Here is a 24095-nt window from a genome sequence, read left to right as displayed (position 1 = left end):
TGATTACACTGTTCCTTTGTTTCAGTGATGATCATATCAAATTTTTCTGCTTTCAAGTTCTGGAACATCAAATTAAAAACAAGTAAGAATCTTTAATATTTTATGTTTAATTTTTATATAGGAAATAGGATTTGCAGACTTCTTTGCTGACAAAGTTGGGTTACTTCAATTTCTGGCATGTGTCATTATGCCTGATTTAATTATCTCATGAATATTTTAATGTTACTTGCTTATCTTTGAATTATGTCAGATACTCAGTATCTGCACAAAGTGTCAACAAGAATGCTTTAGTTCCAGTTGCCATTTTCCCAAAGGATATACATTAACTCTTGTGTGCGTTCTTAGCACATGGTCTAAGATTTTTCAGCCAGTTTCTCTAACGCAGTGATTTCCAAACTTTGACCTTCCACGTATTTTGGACTTCAAATATCATAAGTCCCAGCCAGCTTGACCAGCGGGTAGTAACTCTGGGAGCTGAAGTTCAAAAGAGCTGGAGGACCAAAGTTTGGGAACCACTACTCTGAATGCAAAGAACTTATTTATTTAATATGCCACCTTTCATCTAAACTGGGCCCAAGTGGGTTCACAAAAGATGCTTAAAAAACAGTACAAGTTTAAAAACACAGTTAAAAACATCACATTAATATAACAAGTTAAAGAGAAAAGCATACAAATGCAAAGAAATTTTCTTTATTAGTCCTAGAACAAAGCTTTGCTATAGAATAAAATTAAAATGTATTTCTTAAGTATGTTTTTAATTTCTTAAAGTGGTATTAAAATATTGTGTATTTCTCGTTCTGCTTTACAGGTATTCTCAGTTGACAGAAGTACAGAATCAGCTAATTAGAGAAACACTCATAACTTGGCTACAAGCACAAGTAGGTTTTTTAATATTATTAACATAACAAAAAAGAGTTACTAACATTACAAAAAAGAGCTGGTAAAAATTCTTTTTTTTTTTTTAAAGTTAAGTGACAGTGTACAGTTGGCTCTCAGTATCTATGAATTCTTTATCCATGTATTCAAGCATCCACAGTTTGAAAATATTCTTAAAAATATAAGGAAACCTTCATTTTGCCATTTTATATAAGGGAAACCACTTTACAATCCATTGTATTTCATGGGACTTGAACATTCATGGATTTGAGTATCAATAGAGGGTCCTGGAACCAAATGCCAGTGGATATCAAGGGCCCACTGTATGTATGTATTGTATTGTATTGTATTGTATTAGCTGCTCTGAGAGCCATAAGGGATGAAGGGCGGGGTATAAATACCTAAATAAAAATTTATTATTATTATTATTATTATTATTATTATTATTATTATTTGCATCCCACTCTTTTCCCAGAACTGGGACTCAGAGCGGCTTCACAACATTAAAACAGTACAATTTTAAAAATAGTTAAAAGTACATTAAAAAGGAATTAAATTATTACAGTATTAAAACAGAATATTAAAAGAATAAAACACATTTTAAAAAGATAAAGCTATATATATAAAAACGGTATCAAATTTTTTAAATGGTACAACATCCCAGCCTGTCCTTAAAAGCCTGTGTGAACATGTAATAGCTTATATTGTATATGCTATATCTTGAAAAATGCTTCTGTATTCTTTTTTTTCCAAGCTGCTACACTCTCAGTCAGAAAAGACGTTTATACGGAACAAAGCAGCACAAGTCTTCGCTTTGCTGTTTGTTACTGAATATCTCACAAAATGGCCCAAGTTCTTCTTTGATATTCTGTCTGTAGTAGGCCTAAATCCCCGAGGTGTGGACTTGTATCTCAGGATTCTTATGGCAGTTGATGCTGAACTAGTAGATAGGGATGTTGTTCATACATTAGAGGTAAGTTCGTTTTTACATAACAAATGTACATAAGCAAGCATTTATCATTCTTGTAGCAGTATCTCTGATTTTGGTGAACAAGAAGTCAGTGAGGAAATATTTCAGAACAGTATCCTCAAAGGTGATATTTGATAACTCTTTAAACACTGTAAATGTTAACACATTGGTAGGGTGCCTTACATATTGTACTCTTAACCATATTGAACCTTTCACTGTGAAATGATATTATAATCATGAAGAATGAACATCAACCATACAGATGTCATGCAAGGCTATAGAAGTAGTTAGCTCGACTTACTTGTTTGCTGTCAAATGTTCTGCTTGCAAAGAATTCAGGCTGACAGCAGATGTTTTACTTAATATCCTTATTATACTTATAGGAGGCTCGGAGAAATACCTTATTAAAAGATGCTATGAGGGAACAGTGCATTCCAAGCTTGGTAGAATCGTGGTACCAAATATTACAAACATACCAATATACAAATTCAGAGTTGACATGTCAGTGCCTTGAAGTAGTTGGAGCATATGTCTCTTGGATAGATTTGAGCCTGATCGCCAATGAAAGGTAATGTCCTTTTGTGTGTGTTAATGAGTTAGGAATGCATTTGTGAAAATGTATTTGTGTGTTTGCACCAACATTGGGGTGACTTATGTTAGTTCTCTTGAAAATTTAAGATTGAATAGGCAAAATTTCTTAAATAACATTTTGCTAGCTTTTGTAATGTCTAAAATAAGCAACAGCATAGGTGTATCTATAGCTGGGGAGTATTATTTCCTACACCCAAAACAAGAACATGTTGATAAATAGAAAGGATTTGTGTATTCCCATGCTTCAGTTGGCATCTACTGAGTAACTGTAAGGCCTTTGTTTTTTTAAAGGTTTATAAACATGCTGCTTGGTCACATGTCTGTAGAAGTTCTACGGGAGGAAGCATGTGACTGCTTGTTTGAAATTGTAAATAAAGGAATGGACCCAATTGATAAAACAAAGCTGGTAGAGACTTTGTGTCAAGTATTACAATCTGCTGGGCTCTTCAGTATTGACCAGGTTAGTTACCTTATAAAGTGGGAGAGTGATTAGGTAAAGACAGCCTTTATGTGTGTATAATTTGGTGTATGAATGAAATGGCTGCAGCTGCTCAATATCATTCTTGGGTAAAATGTATTGGGAGCACACTATTACTACTATCTTTGGATGGTTCCTTTCTTAGAGGACTCTTTCTTCATGTATTTTTCTTTTTGTATTAACAATCTCATATACTGCTCATTCTTCTAATTATTATAATTCCAAAAACTTATGTTTGTATTTGTATTCGACTGTTCTTCTGACAATTCACATTTTCCTTGTAACCTAGTTTTTTGTTATTGTTTGATAGATATTGGTGATATGCTAAATTCAGGTGACTTTTTTGTTTAGCATATGTCTCATTCAGTGCTTTGGCCAGATACAGAAAAATCTCATGAGATGTAGCACTGTTGACACCATAACTGTACTTAGGACATCAGGAGTGAATTCTAGACTTTCAGGCTTCTTCCTTGTTTTCTTGATAGCTTCCCCAAATCTCAGCTAGCTTTTGCAAATCCACTTCGGCCACAAATCCCCCTTCCAGAATACCTAAGGCTTTTCACCATCTCAGATTTTAAATTGAACTGCAAAGGGATGGGGTTGCTGCATTTGTGGCAGATTTCTTGCATATGGTGTGCCTTCATTCATAGTACAATCCTAAGCGGATTGTACTCCATGGTCCCAAACCTGCCCGCTACTGCTGTCATCAATGGGCTGCTCGCAAGGAGTGGCTTTTCACCATTCCTTTTCTGGTTGGCTTTGGACCGCTTTAGGCTGCCATAGGGCAGCTTCTATTCGATTTGAGGACGTGAATTGTGTGCACACCATGCCCCCAAACAGCTGGAAGCCATACTTTTTGGCCCGTACCTTTTGGGCATTACTCTTCACTGGTTCCCAGTGCTAGTGGTGGGATAGGATCTTAATATACAAGGACATCCTCACAAGTTCCAGTTGAGGGTTGGAGGAGTGAGCATGGTAGTGTACGTAGGAAGGGGAGGAGTCATGGGGAGACATAGGGAACACCAGCCATTCCCTACCAGTTGCATGTGGTTCTCAATCCATTGTCTATCACCTTGGCAATAAAAATGGTACCCATCTCTCCTGTAGTGTATGTACAGCCCTCCACATTTGTGGGAGTTAGGGGTGCAAGACCCCCACAAAAGTGGGAAAACGTGAATAAGTAGGGGAAGGCACGAAGAGTGTGTGCACATTTCTCTTTCCACCTACCCATGCATGCCTGTCCTGTCCCCCCCCCCCCCCCCCCAATCCGTGCTTTAGCCGGTTATGGGAAGATGCCCTCAGGCAACTTAAGCATGGGAGACAGAAGAGGAGAGTGCACACATGTCACCCTGCCTTACACCTTGCTTTAGCCAGCTCAGGGAAGCCAGCTAAAGCGTGGCAGGTTGGCACTCTTCCCTCCCATGCTTTAGCCAACTCGGCAAGCCAGCTAAAGCACAGGGGAAGGTGGGATGGGGATGCACTTGCCCTTCCTGGCTGCTCCTTCCCTCCTGGGCTTTTTCCCCAGAGGGAAAAGCCCAGGAGGGAGGAGGAGGAGGGAGGTTGAAGCCATGAAAGTGGAGGGTCAACTATATTTTGGATTGTGATGAAAATTTTATTTTAGTCTCCTGAAAATTTACTGTAATGGTATGTCTGCATCTGTTGTTTTAAAGTGGTATAATTTGAACTCTGAGTTAATCAGTTTCTGTTGCACTTTTAACTAAAACTTTTAAGTCTCACAGTAACCATTTAATATCCTTCACAGGAAGAAGATGTGGACTTCCTAGCCAGGTTCTCTAAACTTATAAATGGAATGGGACAGGCACTGATAGCTAGTTGGACTAAACTAGTTAAGACTGGTGATATTAAGAGTGCTCAGGATACTCTCCAAGCTATTGAAGCAAAAGTGGCCCTCATGTTGCAACTTCTGATCCATGAGGATGATGATATATCTTCTAATATTATTGGTTTTTGTTATGACTATCTGCATATATTGAAACAGGTAAATTGAATTTCTTTGATTAAGGCAGTTAATGTATTTCAAGTTTCTGATTCCCACACAATAACAACACTCATAGTCATGCAACTTGGAAAGTTCTTGGTCTGTGAAAAACCTGATTTATTTCTGTGTTTAAGAATAATGGCCAGCATTTATATGTTGAAATGGCTTTGTGTTTTTCAGTAGTTGACTTTTGTTCTTATTTTGCAGCTTCCTATGCTTTCAGAACAGCAAAAGGCTAATGTAGAGGTAAGAATAATATATGCGCCAAATATATACAGCTTGCTTCATTTCTCACCCTCTCTCAGTGACTGCTTCAGTACATTATCTTTGTTTGGATGGCATGCTAAACCATCAGTGTATTTTATCTTTACTGTTACGTTTTTAAATTATTTGATGCTTTTTAAAAATTAAATGGCACTTTAAATAAAAACAATTGTGTTTTAATTTTTTATTATCAATATTTTTAGCTTTATCCTGCTTTAACTGCCTTGCATCCCATGCCCTAAGAAAGGTGGAATATGCTTTTAAAAATGACTGAATAGAACAAAATAGCAAAAGTTTTTTAATTCATGTTTATGATATTGGGGAGAGGATACTCATAGCCCTGGGGAGGGGGTGGCTTGGCCCAATCTTATAGCAAGAAATAAAGGGGATCAAGGGAGTATGCCTATTCAGTTGTGGTCCCTAATCTATGGAATGTTTCCCCAGGCAAGGTTTGCCTAGCTCTAATATCATCCTTCTGGTTGTAGGTTAAGACATTTCCCTATTCCTGGGCATTTGAAAGGATCTGATTGGCAGACTTTCAGATACCAGTATTATGTTCATTATTTATCCCCATGATTTGTTGTTCTTTTTATGTTAAATAATTAATTAAAATATTTCTATCCTATTCAATACCTAGAGATCTGAGGGCAGGGTAGAAACAAGAGAATAATGTCAACGATTATAAAACAATTTAAAAATATTCAACAGGATAAAATAATGGATGGAAATCCACAACTTTGTAGGCCAAAATCTACTCTTGCTAACTAGGCCCTGAAGCTTGAGTGAAGAGACAGATTTTAACTTGGCGCTGAAAGGACGCCAACATCAGTGCCTATTAGACTTCCAAGGCAAAAGACATTCCACATCTTGGGCGCCACAACAGACAAGTCCCTCTCCCATATCACCACATAAGGTATTGCTCCCACTGGTAGGACACAAAGAAGAACCATCTTGGCAGATCTCAATGCTCAGGCAGACATATATGATGGAGAGAGTAGGATTTTTTAATATTATGCAAATATTTTTATATTTTATGTATGTAAGCATGTATAGGGTTACATATTGCTTTATATGTTAAATAGTGTTTTTAATTTAGATAGATTTCAGTTTTTCTAAGGTGTTGTGACTCTTCTTTTGTTTTTAAAGGAATAGTAGCAGCAGCAGTAGTAGATGACGATTTTGTCCACTAGCACAGTATGAATACACTACTGTTGTTGAAATATCTAAAGACTTTGGGAGACTTTGCTGATGTATTGTAGATCTTTTCAATTCATCTTCTGTGATGATCATCAAATTAGGCATTTTGTGCTCCAAAACTAGTCCTGAAGCATCTCTGTTCCTTACACAGTTTATGTAGAATAAATTTCTATGCTAGTGTGTAGATTACTGAACTGCATATCCATGCTGTCACCTGTTTATTTCAGCAATACTATTAGGTTGCCCTAGTAGTAGGTCCTTGTTTGATGTTACTTTATCCATTATTCCTATATTAAATGATGTTAAATTAATCATTTACTTACAGAGAATTATGTTGGCTGTTATGAAGAAGTTAACGTATGATGAAGAATACAACTTTGAAAATGAGGTTAGAGATCATACTTGAGTTTTTTTCTGAATTCCTGTTTGAATTATTTAAAAAGTGATTTGGGAGTCTCTTGAGAAAGATGAGGAAAGTTTATATGAAAAAGCACGGCACTTTAACTACCAGTATTCTGTATAGGATAGGAACAGGATTTCACGTTTACAACTGGATTTCACAATGCTAAGCCATAAAATGCTTGTGTATTCTTTAGTATGCATCTGTATTTATATCTGATAATACATCTTGCCTCTCTTTTGGATATGCACCTTAACTTCAGGGCTGGGTTTTGAGTGTGTCAGAGAGACAGAATGTAATTATACTATCAGGATATTAGAATCCAACAAGAGTCTAGATTTCTGGTACTGTTCCCAAGGAAGAACACTCAGAGTAGAAACACCAGATTCAGAGTCATCTTTCCTCTTTAGGGTATCTTAGGTATCAACCCTATCTGTATAGAGTAGAAGACAGTACAAATAACACAAATGTATCTTGCATAATCCCATCTGCATGCAAAGTGGAAGTCTTTTTTTCCCTTTTGTAATCAAGCAGTGATTATAAAGGAGCAATGGAGAAGCTTTTGGTTTTTTTGATGTTAGGCAAGCATAAGTAGCTTAAGCAATGACAGAGGTCACTTGTCCCTTTTTAGTAGTTACTCTTTTCTGTGAATGCATTTAAGGAAATGTCAGCTTCAGTGGGATGAAACTCCTGCTTTCCCTGTTACTGTTCAGTCTCCATGAAAAATCTCCAGGAAGAGGCAAAAGCTCCTGTCCACATTCACCCCTTCTTTCTATTGAGGAAGTAATTTATCCTTTAGGACAGGAGTGGCTAAATGTTGGACCTTTAGATCTCCTATAGCTAGTAGTAGAAATGCTGGGAGTTTGCAATCTAAGAATATCTGAAAGGCCACATTTTGCTCAATCATGCTTTATGGAAAACTACATCACGTTAGAATGGGAATGGACAGCTTCAGGTTTCTATGGTCTACTATAGTTCTTTACTAGAACCATGAAGCCTTGTACAAGAGGCATACATTGAGAATTTTCAAATGCTGTCCCCAGGCTCTGGAACTGACCTCTCAGAGAATTTAGACTGGCACCACCTCAACTTTCTTTTCATAGACAAGAATTTTCTTTTTAGACTGGCATTTCATAACTAACTATATAAGGCCCATTTCACCAAAATAATCTGCTGGATTTTGATAATTGTTATGAGTGTGATGTTTAAAGATACATATTCTTAATCTGTTTTTTAATTGATTGTTTAAGTTAAAAAACAACAACATTTGTACCTTGTGGATTTTTTATGATTTTTTAAAAAATTGTGGTAAGCCACTTTGAGTCCTGAAGAAAAAGGCAGAATAGAAATAAATATAAGAAGTTGTCCAGTATTTTTTAACTACCAATGTAAAACAAAGTTTACTATTCTGCCTCCCACCAAATGCTCTGAGCTTTTTTCACTTCAGCAGTATAACTACTAGAGGTTGAAGTAATTTTTGCTGCTATAGTTAAATAATTGGCTTGGGCCCAGGGTATCTGATGGACCGCCTCTCCCCATATAATCCGCCCCGCACCCTCAGATCATCTGGGCAGCAACTTCTAAGAGTTCCGGAGGCCAGGTTAGTTTCTACTTCTAGGAGGGCCTTCACGACCTCAGCCCCCAGCCTCTGGAACTCGCTGCCCATAGAGCTCCGCGCAGCCACCTCCCTACCTCAATTTAAGAAGGGGTTGAAAACCTATTTATTCGAGCAAGCTTACCCTTGAATATTTTCCCCCCAGAAAGTGTACTCACCTCCCCCCCTCCTTTCCTCTGCCAGTATTAGATGGGCATGAGGATGTAATGCTTTTTAATATGTCTAGGTTTTCTTATGATATGGTTTTGTATATTGTAACTGTATATTGTACTGTTGGAGTTTGTTGTATTGTTAACCTTGTTGTGCACCGCCCTGATTTGTAGAAGGGCGGTAAATAAATAAAACTTTTATTTTATTTATTTTAATTGAAAGTCAGAAATCATTATTTAATTGAAAGTCATTCTGAGATCTCCCAGTAGTTCCATATCTACCCTTTATGCACTTCTGCTTTAAACTCTTATCTGTGAGATGAACCCAGATTCAGAATGAATACTAATGAAGTCTCAGCTTGTGAAATTCCCTTAAAAACTGGAACACATGTTAACTAGAAACTAAATTACATTCAGTATGTATCTAAAGTTCTGTTTGACTTACTAAATTACAGGCTTTTAAATAAATAATACTTAGAACCTCCTGCTGTTTATCTGTTAGGCTTCTGGCTCTAAGAGACAAGCAGTGGTAATTAGTTTGTATATGTGCTGTGACTTGCATTGGAATAACACCATGCAGAGTGAGCCTGAAACATTCATTACCACCTGTAGTATATTATAATACTTTGCAAGTCTCAGGAGCCCATGGATTTCCCTAGGAATTTGCCATCTAAAATTCTTAACAGAGATTACAGTATATTTGATCATGGTTTGCTCAAATGTGATTTCCAAAGGCAAGAAACCCTACTAGCACAACAATAATGCTGTGATGCACAATTTCCTGTGCTAGCAAATCCTTTCTTTTGAAATGGATATAGGAGAAATTTACTTAACATTTTATAATGTAAGAATAAATGCATTACTAGTTGCAGCTTATCTAAACATGGTACAAAAAAACCATATGACACTGTAGATGTTATTAATTTCAATGCATGTATTGACAGGGTGAAGATGAAGCAATGTTTGTTGAATATCGAAAACAGCTAAAGTTGTTGTTGGACAGACTTGCACAAGTATCGCCTGAATTGCTTTTGGTTTCTGTATGCAGAGTTTTTAACACTACATTGCAGTAAGTTTAATGGCTAAACTTTTTGGAATGTTCCAGTAGTTCATCCTAAGCATTTTATGTATGTCCCCGTGTCTGTGTGTCTCTGTATTAAGGTTTCTGCTACTATGTGGATCTCAGTTAAATTTCCTGTTATAAGATTGTAGTAACAACTCTCTAATATGTGCAGAATCGTGACATTTAGACTGCATTTATTGAATCTTAACTTGGTTATACATGAAAAAATTGTACACTGCATGTTACCAATCAATCATTCACCATAAAATTTAGATTTTAGATATGTTAGTTTTATCTTTACTATTTTATTTTATAGGAATTGGCAAACAAAGCCATTTATGGAAATAGAAGTAGCAATAAGACTGCTGTATATGTTGGCAGAGGCTCTTCCAGTATCTCATGGTGCTCACTTTTCGGGCGATACAAAAGCTAGTGCTCTGCAGGATATGATGCGGACTGTAAGTAGGAAGCCAAGTAGATACAATTTGTTAAAATTGTCAGTTTAACAAACAAATGTTTAATTAATTTGTACTATCTTTTCTTCTCCCCTCCCCTTGAAGTTGGTTACATCAGGTATTAGCACCTATCAGCACACTTCAGTAACTCTGGAATTCTTTGAGACTGTGGTCAGATATGAGAAGTTTTTCACCACCGAGCCCCAGCACATTCCAAATGTTTTAGTAAGTTAATGTTGAATACCTATTATATTTTTAAACATATGCTTGGTTATCTATGGTCCAAAAGCACACTACAGAAATAATCCAATTTGAGACCACTTTAATTGCCCTGCCTCCATGCTAGGGAATTTTGGGAACTGTAATTTTGTGAGACATGTAACCACCTCTGTCAGGGAGCTCTGGTGCCATAATAAACTACAGTTCCCAGGATTCCCTAGCACTGACCCAGGACAGTTAAAGCGGTCTCAAAGTGGGTTATTTCTGCAATGTGTTTTGGACCTATGTTAATGCTTCTTCCCTCTTGTATTTGCAAAAGGACTGGGGGAAATATTCCACTCCTTAATTTATTAGTCTCTACCAACCTGATTCAGCTGCTTAATTCTTAATTGCAGATGGCTTTCTTGGATCATAGAGGTCTTCGTCATACCAGTCCGAAAGTACGAAGCAGAATAGCATACCTGTTCTCCAGATTTGTCAAATCTCTCAAGTAAGTTGCATGAAATTGAGGTATATGTCCAAGCATTTTCAGCAAAATTGTTGCATAGTGGACTCAGCACATATATAACGCAGAGTTTTTAAGACCCTGCAGCAAGTTCTAATCTGAGCACATGACTTGAAGGCATACAACAACAATAACACAATGGAGCCCTGGGGGTCATACAGATGACCCCAGGGGCTGCATGCAGGCCACAGGTCACACTTTGCCCAGCCCTACAATAGAGAAGATTTGTGTGTTAGGGTTTACCATTGTATTCTGTCCTTTGTATGGAAGATAGGATTATATCAGTGTGGTAACTTCTCAAATGATACTTAAAAAAAGAAGTTCATCAGTTACATTTCACCACTTTATAAGCCTAAGTAACATTGCTTATACTCTAATATTTCAGTAAACAAATGAATCCCTTTACTGAAGATGTGCTAAACAGAATACAGGATCTGTTGGAATTTTCTCCACCTGTAAGTATATTCTGTTGTCTAGAATTAAGAATGTAGACTTAAGAGTTGAGGGAGGTTGCATGTATAATATTGAGAAAGATGGATAAGATGAGTTATTCTAAATGCTGTCTAAGTAAAGGGGCGATGCATATATTGTTGCAGTTTATGATCAGTTCAATTGATAGCAAAGCTTGGAAACATTAATAATGTATAAGTTCTTTAAACAAAGGGCTGGGGGAGATGTGTTGTTTTAAACTGAATGTTTTAATAGCTTTTATATTTTTTAAATTACTTGAGATTTGAATTGTTTTACTACTGTGAATAGCTTGATTCTGTTTAATATTCACTTCTTATATATTTTTTAATTATTTGTTCTTTTAAATTGTGAACAGCTTTGAATCCCAATTTTGGGGCATAAAACAAGATACAATAAATATAATAGTAGTAGTAGTAGTTGTAGTAGTAACTCTCATATCTTGTTGGCATGCCTCCTCACCAATAGTAGATCTTTTATATGTCTGAGATACTAAACTAGCAGTGTTTGCTTTGCTTTGGTTAATTCTTTAGATGTGGCAATCCCCTTCATTTTAATTATAGCTGAGAGGAAAACACAAACCATCATCTCCAAATAGCTTCTAGCTTTCTGCTGTCACTTTCATGATATCACTGCAGATATACAGCCAGAACAAGAATTTTCAAAGAAGTCTTATAAACTCCTGCAGAGTTTATAGTAAGGTGCGGTGGAACTGTGTTGATGGAGATAGGTGGCTTTGTTCTTTATACTCTTGAATTCTGCAAATAGAACAACAAAGCAGCAGTAGAAAACCACTGACTGTTAAGCTCTACTTTTGTTTTCTGGTTTCAGGAAAATGGCTACCAAGCTCTTTTAAGCAGTGATGACCAGTTGTTCATTTATGAGACTGCTGGAGTATTAATAGTGAACAGTGACTATTCTGCAGAACGAAAGCAGGCTTTAATGAGAAATCTTTTGGCTCCTCTAATGGAGAAGTTCAAAGTGCTGTTAGAAAAACTCATGATGGCCCAAGATGAGGACAGACAGATGGCATTAGCTGATTGTCTGAATCGTGCTGTTGGCTTTGCAAGGTGGGAACAGTACCACTTATTTAAGTGAATGTACAGGTACATTTAAAGAAGTGGTGTGTGGTCTGCAGTTGTTAATAGAGTCTTAATTTGTCTGCCATAGAATTATTTCTGAAGTGAATGTTTGTGTTTTTCTTTTCTTTTTGGCTGCCTCCTCTCTTCCCTTTTGTATTGAAATAAAGCTTATGAGCCTTGAATGGGGATGACAGGATTTTTTTTAGTAACTTCCTTCCACTGTCATTTTAGAGAAATTGAGAACCATCAAAATAGCCCTCAAATCTAGGACGCAAAGGAATCTTATAGTAGCTTTGAGACTAATTTGATTTTCTCAAATCTAGGGAAAACATTTATTTCTACAGATGTTTAAAATAGAATGTTTATTAGCCAATATTTTCAAAGGATGCAGGTTTTTATATTAATATAGACTGTGTTATATTACATTATGTTAATAATCTATTACATTACCTTGCACTATATCCACCTTCAGAACAATAGATTAATAAACCTACATAAATCTCTTAACAATTCATTTCCAAATTCAATTAAATGGTCACTGATTGTCAGATTTCAAAATAGATTTTTCTTTATCTATGTAGGCATTGTCAATTTATTTCCTCTAAAGAAGACTGGAAAGTAATTGGGGGCCTGAAATATACTGGTCCTTTTCAAAGTTCTGGATGTTGTTTTGGGTGTGCTTTTAGAAACAGAATGACGGAAGGGTTTCTAGGCATTCAGTGTGATTCATCGTAGGAATTTATTTTCTTTGTGGCTTAACCAAAGGCTTAGGTTGATGCTGTGTCTTTTTCTCTTTGACTAGCCGTACTAGCAAAGCTTTCAGCAACAAGCAGACAGTAAAACAGTGTGGCTGTTCTGAAGTGTATCTGGACTGCTTGCAAACATTTCTTCCTGCTCTCAGCTGCCCCTTGCAAAAAGAAGTGCTTAGGAGTGGTGTCCGGACCTTTCTTCACCGGATGATTATTTGCTTAGAGGAGGAAGTTCTCCCATTTATCCCTTCAGCATCTGAACATATGCTCAAGGACTGTGAAGCAAAAGATCTTCAAGAATTCATTCCCCTCATAAATCAAATCACGGCTAAGTTTAAGGTATTTGTTTGTCTTTTTCTTTTTATATTTCACCTTACTTCCCATATGGGACCAAAGGTAGTTCACAACCTAAATTAAAACAAAATACAGCTAAAATATAATTTTAAAAGACTAAAAAGTATTATATAATCTATCCTGTTAAAACCAGCACTGATTTAAGATAGCATAAATGTGATTACAACATAACAGTGAGAATAAAAGTACATTACAGTGTCATTAGGATTTCATTCCAGTTAAAGGTCTAGAAATAGCATTGTAATCTGGTTCTGAAGAAGGCATAAGCATGCCCATATACTAAGATCATGACTGGGGGCACAGTTCCTGGTGTTTCCAAGCTGAAGCTAGATGGGTGACACCAGAAGTCAGGGCCTTCTCATAGTCTCTGAGTTGGTTTCAGCATTGAGTTTATGGACAAAAACTGTGTTTTGTTTGTTTAGTTGTAATGGCAAATTTGGATTTCCTGAAACAAGGAAAAGACCGAAGAAGGAAAGTGGATGATAGTATTGATGAACCAGTCCAATTAACACATTGGACAATTAGAATAACCTGTCTATAAGGTAGTTGCATGGTTGGAAAGGAAAAAAAAGTTTGCTTAACACTTTTTGAACACAAGGTAGTGTTGCTGTTTTAATGTACCGAGCAAGCCATCTTTAATTCTCTTTTCCATTTGTGCAATCTATAATAATAAAATCAGAGCGTGTGTACAGTGAGTTCTTGGTATCCACTGAAGCTTAGTGGATACTTAAATCCCATTTACTACAGTGGCACAATAAAATGATGTTCCTCATATAAAATGGCAAAACCAAGGTTTGCTTTTTGGAATTTATATATTTTAAAAATATTTTCAAGCTGTGGATGTTTAATACGTGGATAAAAAAAGCTACAGATACAGAAGTTTGACTATATATCTCCACAATAACTTAAAAACTGTGAAACCTAGGTATCTGAAACATGACTTGGACAAATGGCATACTAAGGGTTTTCACCTCAGGGTTGGAGTTGGAGGATTTTATTTTAGGGTTTTTTAAAATTAATTTTGACAAATTTAAATGTCTGTAGTCTGAAGTACCACATTTAGTCACTAGGTGGCAGAAATTTGAGAAGCCAGCATTCCAGAAAGGAATTAGCAGAACCTGGAATTAATAACTGATACCACAGAGCCCTAGACAAGAGTGGGAAAGACTGCAGTTACAGCTTCCGAGTAGCTCTTTAAAAAAAAAGTAGGTGACGAGAGCAGCAGTGGTCTTATGCTGAAATAGTATCTTGGAGGATCAGAAGGAAGCAATGTAGGAATAACTGCAACTAAGACTCCAGAACAGAAACATGCAAGTCTAAAAGGAAATGGTAAAAATGGCTAGACCTGGGAACCACAAGGAAAAGGAGAACTCCATCTGTTAATAACAGTTGGCCAAGTGCCACTTTCTTGCACCTGTTCCAGGCAATGAGATGGAAAGGAAAATCTCTAGGGATATGTTGCATTGCTGGCAAGATACAACTGCCTTGGTTCAATAGTCACATCTTCTGTAGAGATTATGTCATAAGATGGTAGGAGGTGTATCCCCAGGCTAAACTTGCACAGGACATAACAGTGACAACGGCAGTGATCCAGTGATGGATCACTGTGGTGGGTGTTGCTAGTTTTGTTAGAATCAGCAATCCATGCGTAGTTCCCAACCCCCTTTAAAAATAGCTCTGACAGCCTGAGAAACCTTCTGGAGCAGACAGCTCATGCCACAGAGATCTGGAGTGGAAAGGGGAGGGAAAGAAAGTACAGATTTCATTGGCTTTAGATACAGAATCGCACCATTTGACCTGGGCCAGTTGCTTATAGCCTTCCATATATCACACTATAGCAACACTAGTACACACAAAACTGGGTACTTTTACTAGTCTGATATAAAACTAAGAATAGCCTGGTTTTCATAATGGTCAAAAATTAGACCAACAGTATAAGCACAGCAAGAATTATTTCTAGTCATTAAGGCTCTATATGTGAAAGTAATGTTGCATGTGTGTTTTTGCTGGAGGAATGATCTGGAAATCCCAAAATGGTTCTTTTGTAAAGGTTTTTTGGCTTTTGTTTCTGATGTATTGGAAAGTTTGCACAAATGTTAAACTAAAATTGAGAGAAGTTAAACAATGGCCAGGATTCTGCATCATCAGCTGTAGCTATGATGGAGCTCGGTGTTGTAGCTACTTTCTGCCAATACCACTTGCTAAACACCTCTTAAGCCAGACTGCACCCCAATAGAATGGTTTCTAATGTACTGCTGATCAAATGCTGGAAATGACAATTGCAGCAATCTTCTGGTCACAGGGTTATCAAGAACAGTCAGCTGCTTCTCTGTTTGCCCCATGACCAGGAGAAGAAAACTGTGGTCATCATTTCCCAGCACCTCACAGACCTGCAATAACTCAAACCTTTCAGTTGGGGATCTACCTATCTTAAGAGGTAGGTTTCAGGGTCACATTCAGTCATTTGTGACAGTAAACCTGAATCCCAAAAGCTATGAGATTATAAGTACAGTTCACAATCCTCTAAATATTTAACAAGATGCCATCCCAAATGTTGTATATTTATGTACTGTATATGGCATGGGATCCAAACAATGCCTTTTACAAATTGAAACCATCATTTTGGATCAGTGGAAGGATTCACCTTTTGCTGATTCACCCTTTGGCTCCATATGTTGGCTTCCACATTTTTCTAGAGCAACCTCTAGTCCTCAAAGTAGATTTGAGCTGCAAGGAGAAGGCGGAATCTGCAAAAGAAGGTCCTCTGTACAATTCTAAGAGCAAAATCTTGATCCAGGAGACAATTTAACAGTTGAACTTCATTAAGCTTTCATATATGAAACAGCAACAAATGAAAAATACTTCTTTTTCTTTATTCTGTTGTTCTTATTAAAATTTACTTGTCCATTCTACATTTTTCATATTTCAATAGACTCAGGTTTCTCCATTTCTGCAACAAATGTTTATGCCATTACTGCGTGCTATTTTTGAAGTCCTTCACTGCCCAGCTGAAGAAAATGACCAGTCTGCTGCTTTAGAGAAACAAATGTTACGAAGGAGTTACTTTGCCTTTCTCCAGACAGTCACTGGCAGTGGAATGAGTGAAGTTATAGCCAATCAGGGTAAGGCATAGCTGATCATAGAAAACAGTTTTCATATGGATGTATATGTTTTAGATAAAACAGAGCTTGGGAAAGATTTTTATTTTTATTTTACTATAACTCCATAGTCTGTGCTGGCTAAGGATTCTGAGAGTTGTCATCTAAAAGGTAATTTTTAAAAATTACCTAGAAATCTGAGTAAAAACAAGGTGTTCTGTAGCAGTTATAGCGCTGGAAATAATTTAGGAAAGCATCACCCAAGCTACAGGTTTTCCACTTAAATTTAAGCTTCACTTGAGTGAAACAGCCTTCAAAGTAAATCCCTTTTGGGTTACAGTTGATATTTCTGGATTTTAGTATAAATGCTTAATTAATCTCTTTGAGGAGTCTTCTTTAGAATAAACAGCTTTTGCCACCACAGAGATTTTTACTTGTTCAGGTAATTAAAATCAGCATGTACAGAAGGTTATTGGAGTGGGTTAGTAAATAAGGTGTAAATATAATTTTACAGAAACCAGGGTGAGAGTAAAAGTCCACCCCACTCATCTCTAGCCAAAACACCCAGGCTGGTTCTAACCAGCTTCTCCTTTTCATTTTGCTGGATAGCTAGGCAAATTTGCTTTAAAACAAAGGATTAGACTCCAATGCCCCATCATTTTCATTGTCAAAGAAAGCCTTTGCAGCCCAAGTGGGAAACCCAGAATTATACTTGATATAAAGATGCTGCTGTTGCTTAATTTTGAAGCATACTGGTGTCTCAGGTTTTGTTTTGTTTTAAAAGGAGATCTGCCATCCTGTCCAGTAGTTATAAGATTGTAATAATAATAAATAATAATAAATGATTTATTTATAGCCCGCCCAATCACGAGGAATCCGGGCAGGTTACAACAGTAAAAAATACATTCAAAATACAATAAAATTCAAAATTAATCCCTTCCCAACCCCCATCCCAATTATAAATCTACAATATAGGATAAAAAATCAGTACAGTACCAGTCACAGAGCATATTGATAGAAGTAGTTGTGGTGCCTGTTCTCAGTGCACTCCACAACTGAGAGACCGCTGCAGACATAATTCCCCAGTGTCTCAATCTGCAGCACCACAAAAACCCTTTGGACATGATACTGCCTGGCAGAAAAGGTAGCCTTTTGATGGGGTGGCATTGTCAGACATAACTGACAGAGCAGCATCATTATAGTTACATCTAACAGTGCCAAATCTCATATCAGTGTGTTTGTTTTTAAATTAGGAAGGATAAAGAATTTGGCTGGTGCAGAGATACCACATTGGAGACCCCAAAAAGAAGTGTTTAAACTTTCTTTTCTGTTTTTAGGTGCAGAGAATGTGGAGCATGTGTTGATCACAATCATCCAAGGAGCAGTTGATTATCCTGACCCTATTGCTCAGAAAACCTGTTTTATTATCCTTTCAAAACTGGTTGAACTCTGGGGTATGCTTGCTTGCTTACTTGCTTATTTATTTATTTCATATGTATGCCAGCTTTCTCCCACATGGGACCCAAGGCAGCTCCCAAAAATACTAACTTAAAAACTAGAACAATCTTTTTAAAAACAATTAAATTTTTCATAACAATATAAAATGATTTAAAAGACATAGAGTTTTAAAAGATAGATAAGAGATTCCAATAAAAAAGCTTCCCTGTTTGTATATTAAAAGCCTGCTTAAACAAAAGGTATTTGCCTACCGGTGAAAGGAGAGCAGGGAGTGGGTCAGCCTAGTCTCCTGCGTAATGGAGTTCCAGAAGGCTGATACTTATTCAGAATGATCAGATCCAGAGAGGCCTTTTTTGTTATGCTTGCATTTGTTTCCTGGCAGCTTAGGTTTGATGTGGACAAAAGAATTTTTACGACATGTGTTTATTAGATGCATGCATTTTCCTTCAGATGCTGCATTATTTGCTGCAGGTGTATGTGGTGAAAATGCTGCAAACTCCATTCCTCAAACAGTGCATGATGTTTCTTTTTGTGATAAGAACACATGTGTATTCATGTTCTGTTTTTAGGAGGCAAAGATGGACCTGTGGGATTTGCTGATTTTGTCTACAAACACATTGTTCCTGCCTGTTTCTTAGCACCTTTAAAGCAAACATTTGATCTAGCAGATGCACAGACAGTATTGGTATGTAAATGTGGCTACACTGTGAAGAGATATGTTACATCTAGAGATATATGAAAACTGGAAGAGAGCTCTTGGCAATTAATCTAGCTGACCACTGGCCAGTCTTCTGGATACTACTGCTGCTACTACTACTAGTAGTATTTATTTATATTCTGCCTGCATTGAGAAAGCTAGCAAAATTATTTCACTAGTACATTTTTTTTTTTTTTTTGCATTTTACAATCTCTGCAGATGCTGTTTCAGTTGTAAAAGAGTCTAGAATCTGGGAGCCCTTATAAACCCGCATTGGAATCCAGTAATTATGGAATTCAAATTTCATCTAGCTAAAAATTTGCCTCTGGTAGAAATAAACAGACACTTTAATAATGGTTAAATCCTTTAGGATAGGAAACAAAGCTCTCTTTTCTTTCGAATTCTTTTTCCTCTCAATAAAGATTCTTCCAAGGAATTCATATTTTTGTCAGAAAAATATTGACCTTGTAAAATCATGCAGTATTGAATTTATACCATTTCGGTGCAGATATACAAGAGTTTGAACTGGTGTCATCTTGTTTCATTTTTATAGGCGTTATCTGAGTGTGCAGTGACATTAAAAACAATTCATCTCAAAAGGGTAAGGCTTATGAAAGTAGCAGATATTGTTATTTAAAATATAGTTCCAAGCACTCAGGGTAACTTGCGTAACATATCTGATTTTTTGGCAAACTATATTGATTAGTTTCTGTGGGGATGCATTTGCTCTTTGCTGTTTGTCTATTTTCATGTCCACATTGACCTGACTAAGTGCCATTGTGAGAAGTCCAGAAACAAAACTCTATAACTAAACTTCCTGAAGGTAGTTTATTTGAAATAAATTAAATGAACTTGGTACATGCATATTTAAAATTGTTAGCATATTTGCAGAAATCAGAAACTTCCTGTAGTGTTAGTAATTTTTTTCCATTATACTACACTGTGATAGTGTTTGCCTGAGTAGTAAGAGGCAGTCTGTATAGTTGCAAGAGGGGCTAACAAGGACTATATAGAATTGGTGAAACTTAGGGGGCTTCACATGTACAGTGACCCTCTGAGAGGGTTTTCTCAGAAAGATGTGTTCAGAGGAAGTTTTTCATTGCCTTCATCTCAGGGTGAAAGTGTGTCACTTGCCCAAGGTTCACCTGGACAATTTCTGTGACTGAACAGGGATCCTAGTGCAACATGATCTAAAACCATAACACTATGCTGGCTCTGATATAGAGACTTAGGAATAGAAAAATATCTGGTCATTGTCAAAACACTGCATGCATTTCCTTTTTCTAGGGCCTTGAATGTATTCAGTATCTTCAACAAGAATATCTGCCTTCTCTGCAAGTAGCTCCTGAAATAATACAAGTAAGTAATCTTTGGAGCTGACACTTATAGGATTTGTTGGGCAAACCATGAAGCTATCCCAAGTTTAGGTTTTCATGAGTGTAATTAATTGATCACCTTAGAGCAAAATTTCCCAAGAAGCTGATTTGAATTTAGCAGCAGTGCTGATTTTGGGAAATCCAGTTATTAATTTAAAAACAAAAAGAACACATTATGTCTGTCACAGTACAGAAGTTGAAGTAACAGCACATAACTGTTATTGTGATTAATAAACATGCTCTAAAATTGGTTTTATTAAATACGGCTGAAGTAATTAAAAAAATTATGTCCAAGGCTTTTTGTAAATGCACTTTCTTCTGCACATGGATTGCCTTGCTACTTGAGAACAGTGCATGTAAACAGTTTTGTACAAGGAGAAACAAAACCACCCTTAGAATAGAAAATCCTTTTTGGCTAGGATTAGTACACACATTTCCTAAAAAATGGTGAATGGAATTTTGTAATTACTCAGACTAAATACATGTGCCCAGGGCTGGCCCTATCATTAGGCAGAATAATGCAAAAGCCTTAGATACTGATAGGATGGGGGCAGTGGCTAGGAGGTATTGGAGAATACACTTGCATGATGATACACAACCTGCTGCTATTCCTAAGTTAGGCCTGATGCCTTCTGCTTCACCGAAGGATAGCTCCCTATTGACAGTGAGGAAACTATCCTTGCCGTTACTCCAGCAAAATGTCTTCTGCCATCCCTTCAGAAATGTTCCACCTCTAATCCTAACATGTGAAGTTGTTGTCATTGTTAAATTTCCGTTCTAGGTGAGGCACACAGGCACACGGGCTTTTGTACACACAGATTAAAAGAACTTCTGTTAATTCTTTTATTTGCAGGACTGGAAATAATTTTCAGACATTCTGTCTTTTCATTATTAATCATGTTTTGAAGGAACAGATCCACTGGTTTCTAAATGTCCAAATGCTATTGTATAAAAATACTATTATATATTATTAATATAATTAATATAATATTATTATATATTTATTAAAAATACTATTGTGCAGTCTAATAGTTCATTCACTATCGGATATAAGCAAATGTTAAACTTTCCTGGGTTTTTTTCTTCTTCTTTTTTGTAGGAGTTCTGTCAAGCACTTCAGCAGCCTGATGCTAAAGTTTTTAAAAACTACTTAAAGGTAGGTTAAACTTTAGTCACTTCAGTCAAACAGAACTAGACCTACAACATAGGCATTTGATGACATTGTCATCTGCCTTAGTTTCAGCTAACCAAACAAAAATAATATTTTTAAAACAGACTTACTGGTTCCTAGGTTGTTTTGCAGCAAAAAAGGGGGAGACTGCTCACAGTATACCTTCCATCTTATTTCAGCTTGCGTTTTCTGGCCATTTGGGTATTGTGGAATACCCTTGATTGTGTATACAGAAACACTTGTGTGAACAAAAAGTATTTTTGTACCTTGTAATACATTGGAATTTCCCTGGAGTAAGAAAATACCCAAGTTTAAGTCATTCACTAGACCTCTTTATATTTACTTTTATGTGTGATTTCTAAACATACATTCTAGCAGTTTCACTACACATGTTTTAGCTGTCAGTATGTCTTCCTTTGTTCTTTGCACTACTGTTGAAGGTCCTTGTGGTATATCAAAGGTGGAGCTGGGGTAGGATGTAGGTGGATGGGTGGTGAATTTTAAGGAATTAGTTGAACTGTACATAGGTGACTACTCCATGTCAACTTGATATATATGATTTCAGGCTGTTGAGATCCTGCAGTTACAGTGTCATTAGAAGATAAGCATGCAAATGCATAAGATACCTTCATGCATTAATTGCAAAAAAAGGGTTCCATGTGAGTAAAAGGAAGTGGGAGCATATCCTTCTCTAGCTCTTTACATCAATGTATGGACTGTGAATGTCGGTGAAGGAATAGTCTATTTGTGACTGAGACCCTTGAGTATGGAAGTTTCCACTTACATTCAGACCAAACATATAAAAGCCTGGCTATGGGACTACACCTTTATATGATATTGGAAGTCATGCCAGGAAGCATATACCTGCTTCCTCTTACTCATATGGAGCTCTTTCACATAATTTGTTGCTTTTGTGGTGGATTATATTCAAAACTTTAATTATATTTTGTATATCATGTTGGTATAAAAACTGTTTTAATTAAATTGATCATCTGAACCTTGTTTGAGATTACAATTCCCACAGTCCATTACCCTTGACTGTGCTGGGTGCTGCTGCTGTGAGTTCTAGGCCAAAACATGAGGAGGGCTGACAGTACCCCACATCAATCAAAGGCATTTTATATTTGTGTGTCTTTACCATCTCTGTTGGAATCTTTCTGTGCTGCTGTTAGTAGTCCTGTGGAATAGTCACATATATTTAAGTCTGTGTGATTGTAATTTAAACATTTTAGTGTAACGTAAATTTATACGAATACTTTAGTTCTTTCCGTTTTAAGTGGCATATATCAAAATGCTGAAAATGTATTTTTTTAAAAAAACATATCTACAAATGTAAATGTACTCAGTCTAAATTTAGTTGAATGCATGAAAAGAAATCTCATTACTAAAACAAGATATACAAGTTGAGTTGATGCAAAAGTATTTTATTAGTTTACCTTGGAAGGCTGAAATCAGTGCAGAGGCAAGTAGCATTTTAAACCTATTTTCTAGGCTTGCCAGCAGGTCTTAGTATGGAATCAGTAGTTCCCAATACTTTTATGCCCTATGCTAGGTTACTGTTTAAGAACTGAGACTTAACAAGCTTAATAGTACGTAGTTGCAAAATGTTTCTGTTAAACTAGATTTTTACTACTAGTTGTAGTTCTTACTGCTTTTGTCTTTGATTTAAGAGTATTGTGCATCTGTTTTCTAAAACTCTAATGTAAATATTTCCTTAAACAGGTATTCTTTCAGAGAGCAAAACCCTAAGAAGTCCAGTGGAACCTTTACCAGTTTTCTTTAATCAGGAACTCCAGACATTAATTTATATGAATGCTAACTTCTGTGCCATTCAGATTGACTTATTTTCTTTTTCTTCTGGAAGATGTTGCTTTGTGCTTACATCCATATGTGTATTAGCCTTTTTCTGTAAAAGTGCAAATGAAATGATCTGTTTTATGTTGGTTGATGCACGTAAGGCATGTAGACAACATGTGTTGCCTACCTGCTTACTCAGAACACCGTGTAGGATAATTGTATGCTGTAATGAGTACAGCAAAAATTAAATATCCACTTTTTAATTTTGAAATTATACAATGTATAAATTCCTTCCAACTCATAGCTATGGTTATAAATTGTGTACATTTTTAAATACTGAATAAAATATGTGCATATTAGAAATGAACTTCATTTGTTCATGTATGGCTATACAAAATAAAACAATCAAACTCAATGTTGTAGATAGCAGTTTCTTTTGAAGAGTCTAAATACTGAAGTATATACTACAGAACAGTTAATGGATCTGATTAAAATAGGACTGGCTCTGCATTTTTGTACACAAAAATAAATTTTATTCAATGAAATCTTGAAGTGGTCTTGACTCATTGGTCACCTTCTTGGCAACAGCTATTCATCTGGAATATGGCCATCCTCTTTTCCTACTGCCTTCTGCTTTACCTAGCATTATTGTCTTTTCTAGTGATCATGTCTTATGATATGGCCAAAGTACAACAGCCTCAGTTTAATCAACTTGACTCATGGTGAGAGTCCAGGCTTGATTTGCTCTAGGGCCCATTTATTTGTCTTTTAGCAGTCCATAGTATCCATAGAACCCTTCTCCAGCACCACATTTCAGAGCTGATTTTCTTCCTCTCAGCATTCTTCACTGTCAAGCATTCACATCCATACATAGATATGGGAAATAGGATGGCATGGACAATCATAATTTTAGTATTCTGTGATATATCTTTACATTTCAAGATCTTATCTGGTTCCTTCATAGCTGCCCTTCCAATTCCTAGTCTTCTGATTTCTTGACTGCAGTCCCATTCTGATTAATGACTGAGCCAAGGTATGGAAAATCTTGAACTATTTCAGTGGTC

At 36.5% G+C, this 24095-nt stretch overlaps 1 protein-coding gene across 5 annotated transcripts in view; it reads left to right on the top strand.

The window, feature by feature from the left end:
- The window catches only part of LOC149312215 (exportin-T), a 37869-nt gene extending 14352 nt beyond the window's left edge, over positions 1–23517 (top strand). For 4 of the 5 annotated variants that reach the window (XM_089524206.1, XM_089524209.1, XM_089524210.1 and 1 more), the window contains exons 4-25: positions 26–82; positions 809–878; positions 1631–1849; positions 2230–2414; positions 2729–2897; positions 4678–4914; positions 5122–5160; positions 6701–6763; positions 9484–9608; positions 9919–10060; positions 10163–10282; positions 10672–10766; positions 11167–11236; positions 12081–12319; positions 13134–13419; positions 16367–16556; positions 17870–17986; positions 18560–18675; positions 19241–19288; positions 19975–20046; positions 21163–21219; positions 22957–23517. In XM_089524206.1, coding sequence (XP_089380332.1) covers positions 26–82; positions 809–878; positions 1631–1849; positions 2230–2414; positions 2729–2897; positions 4678–4914; positions 5122–5160; positions 6701–6763; positions 9484–9608; positions 9919–10060; positions 10163–10282; positions 10672–10766; positions 11167–11236; positions 12081–12319; positions 13134–13419; positions 16367–16556; positions 17870–17986; positions 18560–18675; positions 19241–19288; positions 19975–20046; positions 21163–21219; positions 22957–22983 — 2743 coding nt within the window. In that variant the 3' untranslated portion in view covers positions 22984–23517. Of the gene's footprint in view, positions 1–25; positions 83–808; positions 879–1630; positions 1850–2229; positions 2415–2728; positions 2898–4677; positions 4915–5121; positions 5161–6700; positions 6764–9483; positions 9609–9918; positions 10061–10162; positions 10283–10671; positions 10767–11166; positions 11237–12080; positions 12320–13133; positions 13420–16366; positions 16557–17869; positions 17987–18559; positions 18676–19240; positions 19289–19974; positions 20047–21162; positions 21220–22956 lie in introns of those variants that run through there. The other variant, XM_089524211.1, reaches the window with a different exon arrangement.
- Positions 23518–24095: the final 578 nt, after the last annotated feature.

This window comes from Sceloporus occidentalis, unplaced genomic scaffold (assembly GCF_023333645.1).
Source record: "Sceloporus occidentalis isolate IW3139 unplaced genomic scaffold, rSceOcc1.0.p SCAF_5, whole genome shotgun sequence".
In the NCBI taxonomy this organism is placed as follows: Eukaryota; Metazoa; Chordata; class Lepidosauria; order Squamata; family Phrynosomatidae; genus Sceloporus; species Sceloporus occidentalis.
The sequence above is the reverse complement of the archived record's forward strand: the minus strand, read 5'-3'. Positions and strand labels throughout refer to the sequence as shown.